This window comes from Vicugna pacos, chromosome 9, assembly GCF_048564905.1.
Source record: "Vicugna pacos chromosome 9, VicPac4, whole genome shotgun sequence".
Lineage (NCBI taxonomy): Eukaryota > Metazoa > Chordata > Mammalia > Artiodactyla > Camelidae > Vicugna > Vicugna pacos.
Window position 1 is genome coordinate 4,875,572 of NC_132995.1, and position 14,471 is coordinate 4,890,042.

The following is a 14,471-nucleotide window of genomic DNA, read 5'->3' on the forward strand; positions in this document are numbered from 1 at the left end:
ATGTATATATGTGCATATACATACATCTGTAGCTATATAAATACATATATGTATGTGTGTATATATATCTTTGCATGTTTGTGCCATTATTTCCTTTGTAGAAGCTTCTAGAAGTAAAATTTTTGGTTACCAGTAATGCCTATGTTGAACTTTATTAGTACACAGTGTTAAAATATTCCACTAAAATGGTCTGCCATGTCACACAGACATCAGTTTTCTTTTACACAATTCTATCCATTTCTTTACTGTGGTAAAATACACTTAACGTAAGATTTATCATTTTAACCATTTTAAAGTGTGTAATTCAGTGACATTGAGTACATTCACAGCATTGTACAAACATCACCACTGTCTAGTAGTAGAGCTGTTTTAATCATCCCAGATGGAAACTGTGCCTCCATTAAGTACTCACTTCCCATTCCTGTCTCCCCCCAGTCCCTGGCAACCACTAACTGCCTTTTTGTCTCTATGGATTTGCCTATTCTGGACATTTCATATTACTGGAATCATACAACATGTGGCCTATTCCTGACTTCTTTCAGTTAGCCTGCTGTTTTCAAAGCTCATTCATCTATCAGTACTTTATTCCTTTTTACAGCTGAGTAATATTTCATTTTATGGATACCCTCCCATTTTGTTTATTCATTCATCTGTTGATAGACATTTGGGTGTTCCCACCTTTTGGCTATCATGAACAGAGCAGCTCTGAATATTTGAGTACAAGTCGTGTTTGAATCCCTGTTTCCAATTCTGCTGGGTATATACCTAGATGTAGAACTGGTAAGTCATAAAGTAATTCTGTGTCTAACTTTTTGGGTAACTGCCAAGCCATTCTCCATAGTGGCTACACCATTTTATGTTGCTACCAGCAGTATATGAGGATTCTAGTTTCTCCACATCCTCACCAACACTTATGATTTTATTTATTTATTTTTATAGCCATGCTGATGGGTGTGAAGTGGTAAAGTGGTACCTCATTGTGGTTTTGATTTATATTTCTCTAATGACAAATGGCACTGAGCATCTTCTTATATGCCATCCTTATTTGTTCTTTGGAGAAATGTCTGTTCAAGTCTTTTTGCCCATTGTTGTCTTTTTGTTATTTAATTGTAAGAGTTCTTTATATATTCTGTCACTAGACCTTTATCAATTACATGATTTGCAAATATTTTCTCCCATTCTGTGGGTTTCCTTTTCGCTCTCAGGTAATGTCCTATTGATGCAGAGTAGTTTTTAATTTTGATGAAATCTTATTTTCTTTGATCTCTGTATTTTTTGGTGTCATATCTAAGGCTCTGTTGCCAAGTCTGAGGTCAGGTGGATTTATGCCTATGTTTTCATCTAAGGAGTTTAATAATTTTCCCTCTTACATTCATTGCATCTGACAGTTGGTTCTCTTTTACTGCTTTAAAGATTCTGTCTCCATCAGTTTGAACTTTGTGTCTTCGTGTAGAAGTCTTTGAGTTTAAAAAAAAAAGTAATTTTTAAGTTTTTTGCTTATTGACTCTGGGTCACTCCTTCAAACTTAGCCAGGCCATTTATGACACTGCCTTAGGCTTCTCTTCCTGCTCCTGCTGATCCACCAGAGAGTTCTTCTCAGTGTGTCTTTTATATATTGGCCTCTCATCGGTCTTTCAGGGAACCCATAGACAGGTCAAGACAAACAAGCTTATTAATTCCTTGGGACAAGGTTCTGTTCTTTCCAGGACCAGGTATCCATCCACATCAGGAACACGGGCTGCCATCTTCAGGACTGCCCGTCTGCCGTGGTGCGGGGCGAGGCTAGTTTAGAATGCCGTAAAACTCTCCCAGTCGGTTTCAGTGGCCTTCAACCTGGTCAGCTGTTCACTTTGTTTCTGTAAACCATAGACTATCATCCAGAGTTCCAATAAGGCTGATTCTGACAGCTTCTGCCAGGTTTCTTTGTGCTCCCGAGGAGGCAGAGTCCCCTGGAGGTCTCTTCACCGTTTTTGCTGATGTCACTCCACAGTGCTGGCAGCTGTTACATATAGATTGTGTAACTGGTCAGCTAACCTAATACTCTTATTTTTGGTGCTTACTAAAATTGACCTCCATCTCTAATGTTAGGAATTCTACTTTATTCTTTTATCCAATTGTATTGGGAGTATTTCCAGAACTGTGGTGAAAAATGATACTGCACACACACACACACCCCTTTGCTCTTACTGAGTGCTTTTATCACTGGCTTTCAGCTGGTCTTGGGGTCCCACCTCCCCCACAACGGCACACCTGCCCAACATCCATTAACTTCCTCCTCCTTTCTAACAGATTTTCCAGGCATCCTTGGCTTGTGGCAGCATAACCCCATTGTCTGCCTCTGTCTTCACGTGGTCTCATCTTCCGTGTGTGTTTCTTCTCAGTGTGTCTGGTATAAGGACACTCACTGGATTTGAGGGCCTACGTGGATAATCCAGGATGGTCTCATCTCAGGATCCCTAACTTAATTATACCTGCAAAGACCCTTGTTCCAAATAGGATCACATTCACAGGTTCGTGGGGGTTAAGATATAGACATATCTTTTAGGAGGTGACCATTCAACCCACTGCAGAGGGGTATGTGGACACATGATTTTAAGGGAAAAAATGTCCAGAGCTTCACCTACTAGGTGTCCTCTTTCCCAAAACCGATCTGTGTGAGAAGCCTTCTGGCTTCTTTGAGGCTTTGTGCTGAGCTGGTTTTCCTTTCCCGTCTTCCCTTTCTCAGTCTTGTTACTTCTACTTCTCTGAAGAAAGGCCTACTCCCCCCGCCACTTAGACTGGTATGTTTTATTGCCCCAGGAGCACCAAACAAAGGGGCAGTTAGAAGTGCTGGCCTTGACATAAGGTGGGTGCACAGCAGCAGCAGCAGCAGCAGCGGCCCAGAGGGAAGGTATCACCCCAAATGAACTTACTCTTCCTCCCACAGGTCCTGGCTTCCCAGGAGCAGGAGAGATCAAGTAAAGGACAAGGAGGAGGTTCCTGGAGTTGCACATGGTCATTTCGTGGGACATCCTTCACCTGAGACAGATTTCTGAACAGAGATTTAGGGCAGATCCAGAAGAAACTATAAACATAACATCCCAGTTACTGGGCATTTTCCAAATCGGAAGAAAATGACGAAGGCCCAGGTGACTTTTGGTTTGTTTTATGTTTGATTCCCTTGTGAATTTGTGGAGGCCTGAAAAAAAATCAGTTCATTTAAATGAAAAGTGTACATTGGGAAGAATGAGTTCTGGGGAGAAATAAACTTAGGCTGTACCTTCAAAACCAGGACAAAGTACAATCGGGAATATATTGTTCCTAGAGTTCGTACCGCGTGACCAGCGTTGGAATGTAATGTGTGGCTCCGTAGGACCTTGTTGGTCAGCTGCCGGCCACACCCACAGACTCATGATGAGTTATGTGATATGCACTGACCCTGGGAGAAGGCACATCAGTTCCTCGGGTGATGTCATGTCTCATGGTACTTAAGTCTTAGGAAATATCTTCGATGATTTCTTTCTAGAGGTGATGTGGTGGACTCTGTGTTCATAGCATTCTCCTAATAGATGTACAAACAGGCTGTGTATGGTTCTTATATGATTATTCTGAGTGCCATGAGGGACTAGACCAAGTAGAATTCAGTGGACACAGGTTTTCAGAAGACCACAGCCTGGTGACTTACGTACCCACACTTGTTTCTGGCTGGGTTTATCTCTGAATAAAACCTAAAGTGTCCAGGAAAATGGAAGATTTGCATGGTTTCTTAAGGTCATCTGTGCACAGATTGCTGAACTGGTGCTTGAGTACAGACTTGGCCACAGGGAGTCAAGTTCTATTGTTCGGTAATGTCTTGGGTTGCTGAGATCCACAGTGTACTTTAGAACTTCACCTTATCTCAGAAAATACAGGGTCCTTCCCTGTTCAAAATCTGGTCATGACTATACTTTTCATGACCAAAACATTAAGTATTTGTGTAGATAGGAAAGAGTCAGATATTGTTATATTTATTTGAAATACAGTTAGTGAACTACATTGAAAAGAACTCATCTAAATATTGAAACTAGCAAAATAATACATAATCATCAATGTGATGTTTGGTCAGTTTAAATATTAACCTTTGAAGCAGTGACATCTGATCCTGGTGTGGCTATTGTCCCATTCAAAGAGGTATCATTATTTTTGAGTGAGGATGGTTATTGTATTGACACTAAATTTGAAATTCCAAGTTGATAAAGCTGTTAAAAATGAAATCACTGATCAAGTAATAAAGAAAAATTAACCAGAAAAAGTTCAATTGCTTATAAAATTTTGACAACTGAAAGAGAATACCCTCTAAATGTAGTTATTACCTCCTACCTCCTCGTCGCCTTTATTTTAATTACACAAATAACTCACTGTGGCACAGTAAAAGGTATTATATATATTCGGCCTTTGTCTCTGGTCCCTGGCACAGAGTACCTAAAACCTTTGTAATTCCCTGAGTGGTAGCAGTGTCTCTTTTTATTCATAACAAGCCCCTTTGAGCCACACGTGAGTTTATGCCAATGAGGTGACGCAGGGTGGGCCCCTAGACAGCTTCGGGATGGGGGCTGATCTCTAGGAAGACCAAGCCTTGATTAGAGGGTTACTTGCAGCTCTGCTCTGACTTTCATGGACAGGAGAGGGGCTGGAGACTGAGCTCGAGCCCTAGTAGCCAGCGATTTAATCCATCAACAGAGCCCGGAGGGGTTCAGAGAGCTTCCAAGTGGGCAAGCACAGCCACCTGCTGGGAGGGTGGTGCATCCCAGCTCCGCTGGGACAGAGGCCCCTGGACCTCTTCACGTGGCTGTTCATTTGTATCCTTTATAATAAACTATGCCAGTAAGTTTAACATTTTCCTGAGTTTGTGAGTTCCGGCAGATTATGAAGCCTAAGTGGGGAGGCTGCAGGAATCCCTGGAGTTGCTGCCAAGCTGGACACAAGTGCTGGGAACCTGGGACTTCAGTCTGGTGTGTGAAGTGAAGGCAGTCTTGTGGGACTGAGCCCTTACACCTGGGGAGCCTGATGCTAACTCTGAGTTGTTGGTGTCAGAACAGGATTGAATTGTAGGCCATCCATTTGGTGTCAGGGCATTAAGAGAGCTGGAGAGTTGGTACTGGAAAAGATACCACGTACTTGGTGTCAGAAAAAAAGCCCAGACTTCTGGATACTTTTTCAATGTAAAAGACTCAAATTATATAGTATCCATAGTGAGAAAACAAATCTTCCTTCCCCACCCCATACTTTTACCTCATCTGCTAGCACATCATTACCAAATGTTTTTTGGTAATGTTTTACATGTAAAACACACACACACACACACACACACACATGATTTTACATGTTTAATTGACCTTTTTTACACGAGTAGACTCAGTACATTGTTCTGATGTCACAAGCATATAGCTCAGTGATCAACAAGTAGGTGCTGAAAAGCGTGCAGACAACCTCAGGTGAGCAAGAGGATTTCATGGCCACACATTACAGAACTTTGTGAGTTGCTGAAATGAATAGATGACTGAATATTTTAATAGGACTTCGCTTCTTTCACAATATATTGGAAAAACAGGAATATAGGTGGTGAAAATGAGCAGAACAACTTCCTTCACCTTCCTTTTGAATAGGGAGAAACCCGGTCCTTCCCCTTGGGTCTCTGCGTTGCTCACATGCCACTACCACACTCACAGCACTTCTGACACTAGCTGTGTGGGAGTTTTCTCCCACCAAGCAATTCTCTGACACCCACTGTGCATCCTACAATTTAACTCAATCCAGACACTGTCTACCTGGAGGTTGCATCAGGTCCCACAGGCTAAGGGTTCAGCCCATTAGACTGTTCTCCACTTCAGATGCCAACCGAAAATAGTTAAGTCCCAGGTTACTTGCAACTTCTGTCCAACTTGGCTACAAATCGGAGGTTCCCGTAACCCCCTCCTTGGGTTCAGTTAACTTGTTAAGAATGGTTGACAGAACTCAGGGAAACACTTACTTACATTTACTAGTTTACTGTAAAAGATGTGAAGGATATGGATGAACATTCAGATGGAAGAGGTGCCCAGGGGAAGGTATGTGGGAAGGGACACGGAGCTTCCATGCCCTCCATGGGGTGCGACACCCCCAGCACCTCCACGTGCTCGGCAACCCAGAAGTTTTCTGAACCCAATACTTACCACATAGGAATTGACAAGCATTTCAGGAGCCTTGCGTCAGGAACCAAATAACTATTAGAACAAAAGATGCTCCTAGTGTTCTTATCACTTAAGAAACTGCGAGGGTTTTAGAAGCTCTGTACTGGGAATCAGGGACAGGCCCTTAAGTATATTTTCTATTATCTCACACCTTCCATTTCAATAACTAGAGACACATTCATACTAAACAGGACTGTGTTGTTACAGGGATCGCTGACCCTGAAGGATGTGGCCGTGGACTTCACACGGGAGGAGTGGCAGCTCCTGACCCCTGCCCAGAAGGCCCTGTATCGGGAGGTGATGCTGCAGAACTACAGCCACCTGGTGTCCGTGGGTGAGAACGCTCCCTGTGTCCCTTGGACAGCGCCTTTCCTTTCTCAGCTTCTAAACACTTCGTTGTGTCTGTGATGCTCTGAAGTAGATTTTCAGTCCACAGCCTGGCCCCAGATGAGAAGGTTTAATCTCCCCTCATTTTAGTGGAAAGCCTTTAATTTGCAAACATGCAAATCGTGCAGTCGCTAAAGCGTACCATTCTCAGGGTCACAGATCCCTAGTGCCGTCTGGTAGGCCTAGTAAGTCTTCCGTCATCTCCCACGAACAGTGTACCAAGTTCGCAACCTAGATACACTTTCCAAGCTGGAACAGGCAGAACCGCCATGGACTTTAGAACACGAAATTCATAATCAGCCCCATCCAGGTCAGTGAGAGAGAACCTGCAGGAGGGGCAAGGCTGCGGAAATCACTTTGGTCCTTTAGAGAAGGCACCACTGTGGTGAGGGGGTCTAAGGATACAGAAATAGCCTCTGTGTATCCCTCCTCCCGTACGAGACTCTTGCTGTGTGGGAATTTAGAGGAAAACACCCCTTTATCTCTTCTTCGAACAAATTCTTGTTTATTTCCTCTTAGATGTCAGCTTTCCCCCCTAGGATTATTCTTGCTTGGATTTTCAAATCATCAGAGTATGATTTTGGGTTCCTTTCACGTCACTTGCTATGAAATTCCTCCTTCTGTGTCTTTCTAAGAGAAAAGTTTGACTTCATCGTTATCTTCTCACTAATACACCTTCCTGCCCCTTTGGGAAATGTTTATTTCCTTTTATGACATCCAGCCATACCTCGGATGTCTTACTCTCGTGGTAACTGGTCTCTTAATGTACATTTATCTGCTTGCTCAACTTTTCTTTTTCTTTACTCTAAGCATCTTTAGAGTTATGTTTTCATCCTCTGCTCTGGCTCATAGGCTGTAAAACCTTACTTCCTTCAGATGTGTTGAGCTCTTATTCTCTGTGGAGACTCTCAGTTGACACGTCCTTAACACTGTCTAATACACATGCTGGTACCATATATTTCACATCTCCATGGCACCTCCTTATGAGTTCCTACTTTTTGTGTGAGGAACTCGATTATCTTCCCTCCAAGAAAATCCCTTTTCATCGTCCTTTTTGAAATTCAGATTCTCTTGTACTTCCCTTTTTTTTTTTCAGTGGAGGTACTGGGACCTGAACCCAGGACCTCATGCATGTTAAGCCTGTGTCTACCACTGAGCTGTTTCCCTCCCTGACTCTTGTACTTCTGTGCATCATAAATCTTGCCCATCCTGGCATTACCTTGAATTATCTCTACTCCCTGAGCTCCTGTGTTTAAGGTCTTTGGTGTTCCTGTTCTTCGTTTAACTAGGAAAAACCTTTATAAAATTTCTCATTCTCAATTCCTAGCCTGAACAGAATCATAAAGCTTCATGCCCACCTTTGTGTATTTGTTAACTCTAATCATTCTTTTAGTTCAACTGTAGATTTTGTTGCTGAATTCCTTTCTGATGACATTAAGTCCCAAGTGACCATATTACTATGACAGAGAAACTTCTCTACTGTGAAAGACTTAAGTCCCTATTCTCAAAGAGGAGGAGACAGAAATTTAGCAAAACAAATACAGATTTTCAATTTTACAAGATGGAAAGAGTTAATGGAGACAGACAGTGGTGATCATTACACAACATTATGAATGCATTTAATACTACTGAACTATGCACTCAGAAATGATTAAGATGGTAAATTTTGCATTATGTGTATTTTATCACACTGAGTATAAATGGGAAAAAGTACACACATGCTATATCTGGTGGTGAAAAGGGTTGTAAACAGCAATTCATCAGCATGTGTTAGAGTGGGTGGTGAGGCTGGGGCCCCTCTCTTAGGAGTAGGAATCCCTGTATAATCTAGGTGCCTTTGAGCAGAGAGATGAGTCATTATGAGGTTTCCTGGGTGAAGAGTGGAGAGAATGGGACGTTCACAGCAAAGACAAGAGCATGTTAGAGGAACATCAAGGAAGCCCATGTAGACAGAGCAGAGTGAGCAAGATAGAAAATGACAGCAGATGAGGTCAGTGGGGTCTTAGCTGGGGGCTGTCGATAGGTCAGTTGGTAGTGTAGGGTCCTATCATCTATTTCAAGGACTTGGTTTCACTCCTAATGGATTGAGAAACCTTTAGAAGGTTAAGTGTGGCAGTGACATGATATAATTTATGTTTCAGAGTATCACTCTGGCTATGGGTAGAGAATAGACGAATAGGCAGGTGTTGACGCAGAAAGTTAGATGGGAGACCTGGTTCTTGATGACTGCAGCCCGGCTTGAAGAGAGTACTGGAAGGTTCTGGATGAATAAAGGCTGATTGAATTTGCCATTGAACTAGATATGGGGTATCTCAGTTTCTTTGGGCAACTGTAACAGATTACCCCAAACTGGGTGACTTTAAACAGCAGAAATGTACTCTCTCACAATTGTAGGTGTTGGAATTTGGAAATCAAGGTGTTGGTGGGGCCACGCTCCCTTTCAAAGGTTTAGGAAAGAATCCTTCTTGTCTCTTCCTCACTTCTGGGAGCAGCCAGAAATCTTTGATGTTCCTGAGACTGTAGACACATCATTCCAGTCTTTGATCTCTGTCATCACATGGCCTTCTCCCTGCATGTCTCTGTGTGTCTGTAGCCAGATCTCCCTCTCCTTACAAGGACACCAGTCATTGGATTAGGGATCACTCTAATCCACTGTGGCCTCATCTTAACTGATTACACATACAAAGACACTGTTTCCAAATCAGGTCCCATTCATAGCTACGAGGGGTTTGGATTTTTTTTTTAAGCTTCACAATTGATCTTTATTAAATAGTATTTATTTCTTAAGCTTAATGTAACTAATTAGTTTAATAACTATTGAAAAAGATTATAAAATCCTTTAAAAATATTATATTGCTTTAACTATGAACTGATCATCATGTGTTCTCAATCTGGACACTAATTCAAAGCCAAGATAGACATTTGGCTATCAATATTCATTCATTTTACATGACGAGTGAGTGTGTGTGTGTGTGTGTGTGTGTGTTTTAATGTAAGTATAGTCAATTTACAATGTTGTGTTAATTTCTGGTGTACAGCATAGTGATTCATTTACATATATATATATATATATATATATATATATATATATATATATATATATATATTCCTTGTCATAGTCTTTTTCATTATAGGCCATTACAAGGTATTGAATGTAGTTCCTTGTGCTATACAGTAGGACCTTGTTGTTTATTGGGGTTAGGATTTAAACATATCTCTTTGGAAGACATAATCAAACCCCAAGATGGAATGTTAAAGGGAAAAAAAGGGTGGAAGATGATGCTAAGAATTTTTGGTAGAAGAGACAGAGTTTAGTGGGAAACAATTTCAAAGCAAAGGTTTGTTTTTTGGTTTTTTTTTTTTCAGAGCAAAGATTTTTATGAGCAAAGCTAGGACAAATGTTCGTGTAATATTTACAAATTAAGCTTTTGAACGTGTGAAATGTTTTTGCTCTAACTGAACACTGTGCAAAGTTCACTGTGAATCGTAAATATAGGGCCTATTTTAGAAACTTGTAAGTAGCCTAAAGTGGTAAAGAGAGAATGGAGAATGACTATGTCCTTAAGCACTGTGTGCAGGAGATACAAGTGGGTTTCTGAATTATGAAGATGATGAGGAAACGTGGCAAGAAACTAGAACTGTGCAAGGCCATGTACAAGACTGTCAAGACTGGCCTAAAATTGGCCATGTGAAGGCCACTTACGTCCTCAACCTTGTCAGTTCCTGGAGGTGGGAAGTCATTTAGCCATGTGAAGTGTGGCAGATTTTCTAACACTCAAATTGAAGGTAACCTTTGACACTTTTCTTCCTCAATTTTTAGCTCTTCCAGTTCCTTCTCTGCAGCTCTCATTTCAGAACCCCATTCTTCCATAGGATCGTCTTTCTCTTCATCCTCCAAATTCTTAGTTTCTGTTTCCCCCTCAGTTGCATTACTGTGTTTTTAACCATTTCCAAGAGATAAGAGTTAGTGCTTAATGGATGGAGTTTTTCAGTTGGGGAAGATGCAAAAGTTCTAGAGATGAATGGTGGTGACAGCTGCACAGCAGTGTGGACCTACTGAATGCCAGAGAACTGTACACTCAAATTGTTAAAATGGTAATATTTATCATATATATTTATAACTTTTATAAGCTTTTTTAAAAAAGAGAGATGAGGCACATTTATACCTGGAGTATTTTTTATATTTGCTATCGTAGGTTTTCCACTAAAGAGCCAGCTCACCCCAAGATTTTTTGAAGTAGTTTTATTCCATGTGATGTTCATGGAAGGGTTCATTGTTCTCTTTCCTAGAAATTGAGAAAGTGGCTGGTCTTGTGCAGCTGCACTGGCAAAACCAAAATATGCCGCAGAGGATGGAACAGTGTTATGGACAGGATGCATTTGGGAATAGTATTCATTGGAGCAAAAATTGTTTTCCTTTAAAGCCAAATCATGATGTATTTGATTTACATGGAAAAACTTTGAAACCATATTTAGATGTAATCAACCAGAGTAGTCGCTTTGACCCAGAAGAGCCTGCTGAGCTTACTGGAGAGGGAAGAGCCTTGCTTCACGCTAATCGTGAGCAAACTCATCCTGAACTTGAACATCAGCAAATACACAAAATAGAGAACACCTATGAATGTGCTGAATGTGGAAAAGCCTTCCTCAAGAAGTGTCGGCTCAACGAACATAAGAGAATTCATACAGGAAAGAAACCCCACGGATGTGGTGTGTGTGGGAAAGCTTTCTCCAAGAAGTTCAAGCTCACTGAACATGAGCGATCTCACAAAGGAGAGAAACCCCATGAGTGTGGTGAGTGTGGAAAAGCCTTCCTCAGGAAATTTCAGCTTACGGAACACCAGAAGACTCATACGGGAAATAAACCCCACGTGTGCGGTGTATGTGGGAAGGCATTCTACAGAAAGTCCAAGCTAATTGAGCACCAGAGAACTCACACAGGAGAGAAGCCTTATGAATGTACTAATTGTGGCAAAGCCTTCTGCAGGAAGCGAGAACTCATTGTACATCAGAGAAACGAAAGAGGAGAGAAACCCCACGGGTGCAGTGAGTGTGGGAAGGCTTTTTCCACAAAAACGCAGCTCATTCTGCATCAGAAAACTCACACAGGAGAGAAGCCTTACACATGCAGTGAATGTGGAAAAGGTTTCATCCAGAAGGGTAATCTTAATATCCATCAGCGAACTCACACTGGAGAGAAGCCCTATGGATGCACTGAGTGTGGAAAGGCCTTCAGCCAGAAGGCCTGCCTCGTCGCACATCAGCGATTTCATACAGGAAGGACTCCCTTTGTCTGTACCGACTGCGGAAAATCCTGTTCGCAGAAATCAGGACTCATTAAACATCAGAGAATTCACACAGGAGAGAAGCCCTATGGGTGCAGTGACTGTGGGAAAGCCTTCACGACAAGGACAACGCTGATTGTCCATCACAGAACTCACACAGGAGAGAGACCCTATGGATGCACCGAGTGTGGGAAGGCTTTCTCTAACATATCCTACCTGGTTAAGCATAAGAGGACACACACAAGAGAGCAACATGTAGATTTAGTGAAGGTGTAATGTCCTTCCACAAAGGGTCACAGCTTTTAGATTCCAGTGAACTCATGCAGGAGGAAGACCCTGTTAGTACGGTGACTGTATAGATGCCTTCTGTGACCCCTCAGGGGGCTCCTAGCAGATAGGAATGTAGTCCTTGGGGGCCAGCCGATGCCAAATGTGCATCCTCAGGAGACAGTGTGTGTGTGCAGGAGAGAAACCTTATGAATGCAGTGAATGTGGTTATGCCTTCAGTGGTCAATCACATTTTATGTCACAAAAAACACACAGGAAAACACTGGTGCATTGTTTGGAAAAGCCTTGAGCAACAATGTCTACCTGATGATACGGTGATGTGTACACTGAAAGCCTGTGAGTGAGGAGCTTAGGGAGGCTGTGTTTTGGAAGATAGGCCGTGTCTCCCATCAGCCATCATCGGTGCACTCACAGTGAGTAGAAATATAATGAAAGTGGGAGGGAAAGTCCTTGCCCTCAACAGGTGTCATTACATACTGGGGAGAAACTGTTGGAAGGCAGTGAACGGGGCAGGGTTCTCAGTGCCTCATCTACTAGCTGGTGAAATCATATAAAACTAGCACTGTGAACACACTAACTGGAAAGCCTTTAACAAAATATTAAAGTTCTTTTGAAGCAAAGGCCTGTGAAAATGAGGAATATTTGAGGGCTTTGTTACCATTTCTCACTTCATTACACATTACATAGCCCACCTGATGTACATTTCTGGAGAGGAAGCCTCAAACCACATTCCTAGTCACTATGCTAATGAATCCATAATTTAAAGGAGATAGTCCACCCTGCATCACTGGTTTATCACACTATATTCACTTCTCCCAGTTGTGGATCCTTTTTCTTTTCTTTTTTAAAAAATTACCTTCAATACCAACCCAATATCATATGATAATAGTGTAAAGTATCCAAAGGTATGCATATGGAATTATATGATGATTAGTGGTCACATTTCTTTGACTCTGAATTTATGTAAGAATTTCTGGCATTGAAATTTTAGTGTAGGCCACCTTTGAGTCAGATGTCAGTCAACTAACCAAGCAAACTGTGAGAGCCACTCTAATTGAGCTCACCCATTTAAGCCAGAATCAATTCATAGTAAGCCCATATTATTAAATTTGCTTGATCCAGAATTATAGTCCTTCCATCACAATGCCACGAATATTTCCCAGGTTTCTACTGAACACATAAACAATACATGAGAAAGATAAACACTCCATGACTACACTGGGTTTATCCAAAGAATGCAACGTAGGTTAAAATTTGTCTAATTTTTTTTTTTAATGGAGGTACTGGGGATTGAACCCAGGACCTTGTGCATGCTAAGCACGCGATCTGCCATAGAGTTCTGCCCTCCCCCAGCAAATTTTACAAGCAGTGTAAGTCACTGTATCAGACTGCTTTGGCTGCCACAACAAAATACCACGGAGCGGGTGGCTTAAACAACAGAAATTGTCTCAATCCCAGGAGCTGCAAGCCCCAGATCAAGTTCCAGCAGATAGTTTCTGGTGACACAGGGTTTTCTGGTTTCTCTTACAAGGACACTAAACTTACTGGATCAGAGCCCTACCCTTACAGCCTCACTGAATCTTAATTACTTACCTTAGGAACCCCATCTCCAACTACAGGCACACTGGGTTTTAGGGCTTCAACATGGGAACCTGAGGAGATAACAAACATTCAGTCTGTAATTTTCCACTACTGGCCCCATTCTTTCCCCCTCTCCCCTGCCCAATTCATGACCTTGCATGGAAAATACATGCATTCCATCCCAACAGCCCCCAGAATCTTAACTCATTCCAACATTAACTCCAAAGTCTACAGTCCATACTCTCATCTAAATCAGATCTGGGTGAGACTTGAGGTACAATTCACCTGGAGGCAAAATTCCTCTCCAGCTTTGAACCCATGAAACCAGGTAAGTTACATGCTTCCAAAACACTATGGTGGGACATGGGTAGGATAGACCTTCTCATTCTAAAAGCAATCATAAGGGAAAAAAAGTGACAGTTGCCAAGCAAATCCAAAACCTAGAGAAACAAATTTTACTAGATTTTTTTAATTGAAGTATATTCAGTCTGCAATGTTATGTCAATTACTAGTGTACAGCTAGCTCTTAGATCTTAAGGCTTGAGACTAATCGTCTTTGGTTCAATGGTAATTTGAATTTATTCATTTTATTTTTAATTTTTTTGCGAGGGGGGAGGTAATTTTTTTCATCTTTTTTAAGTGGGGGTACTGGGGTTTGAATTCAGGATCTCGTGCGTGTTAAACACGGGCTCTATCACTGAGCTATACCCACTCCTTACTTGTAGGTTACATTGTTGGTGGG

The 14,471-nt window shown here is 41.8% G+C and overlaps 1 protein-coding gene across 1 annotated transcript; it reads left to right on the forward strand.

Moving 5' to 3' along the window:
- The first annotated feature begins 2,988 nt into the window (after nucleotides 1–2,988).
- Nucleotides 2,989–12,768, forward strand: LOC107033944 (uncharacterized). The gene is made up of 3 exons (XM_031681542.2): nucleotides 2,989–3,128; nucleotides 6,396–6,522; nucleotides 10,866–12,768. Exons 1-3 carry the CDS (start codon nucleotides 3,114–3,116, stop codon nucleotides 12,134–12,136), a joined length of 1,413 nt encoding a protein of 470 aa, XP_031537402.1. The 5' UTR covers nucleotides 2,989–3,113; the 3' UTR covers nucleotides 12,137–12,768.
- Nucleotides 12,769–14,471: the final 1,703 nt, after the last annotated feature.

Excerpts from the sequence above, each read along its gene's own strand:
- LOC107033944 (XM_031681542.2), top strand. Across the intron at positions 6,523-10,865 it reads CAGCCACCTGGTGTCCGTGG|AAATTGAGAAAGTGGCTGGT; the intron begins GTGAGAACGCTC and ends TCTCTTTCCTAG.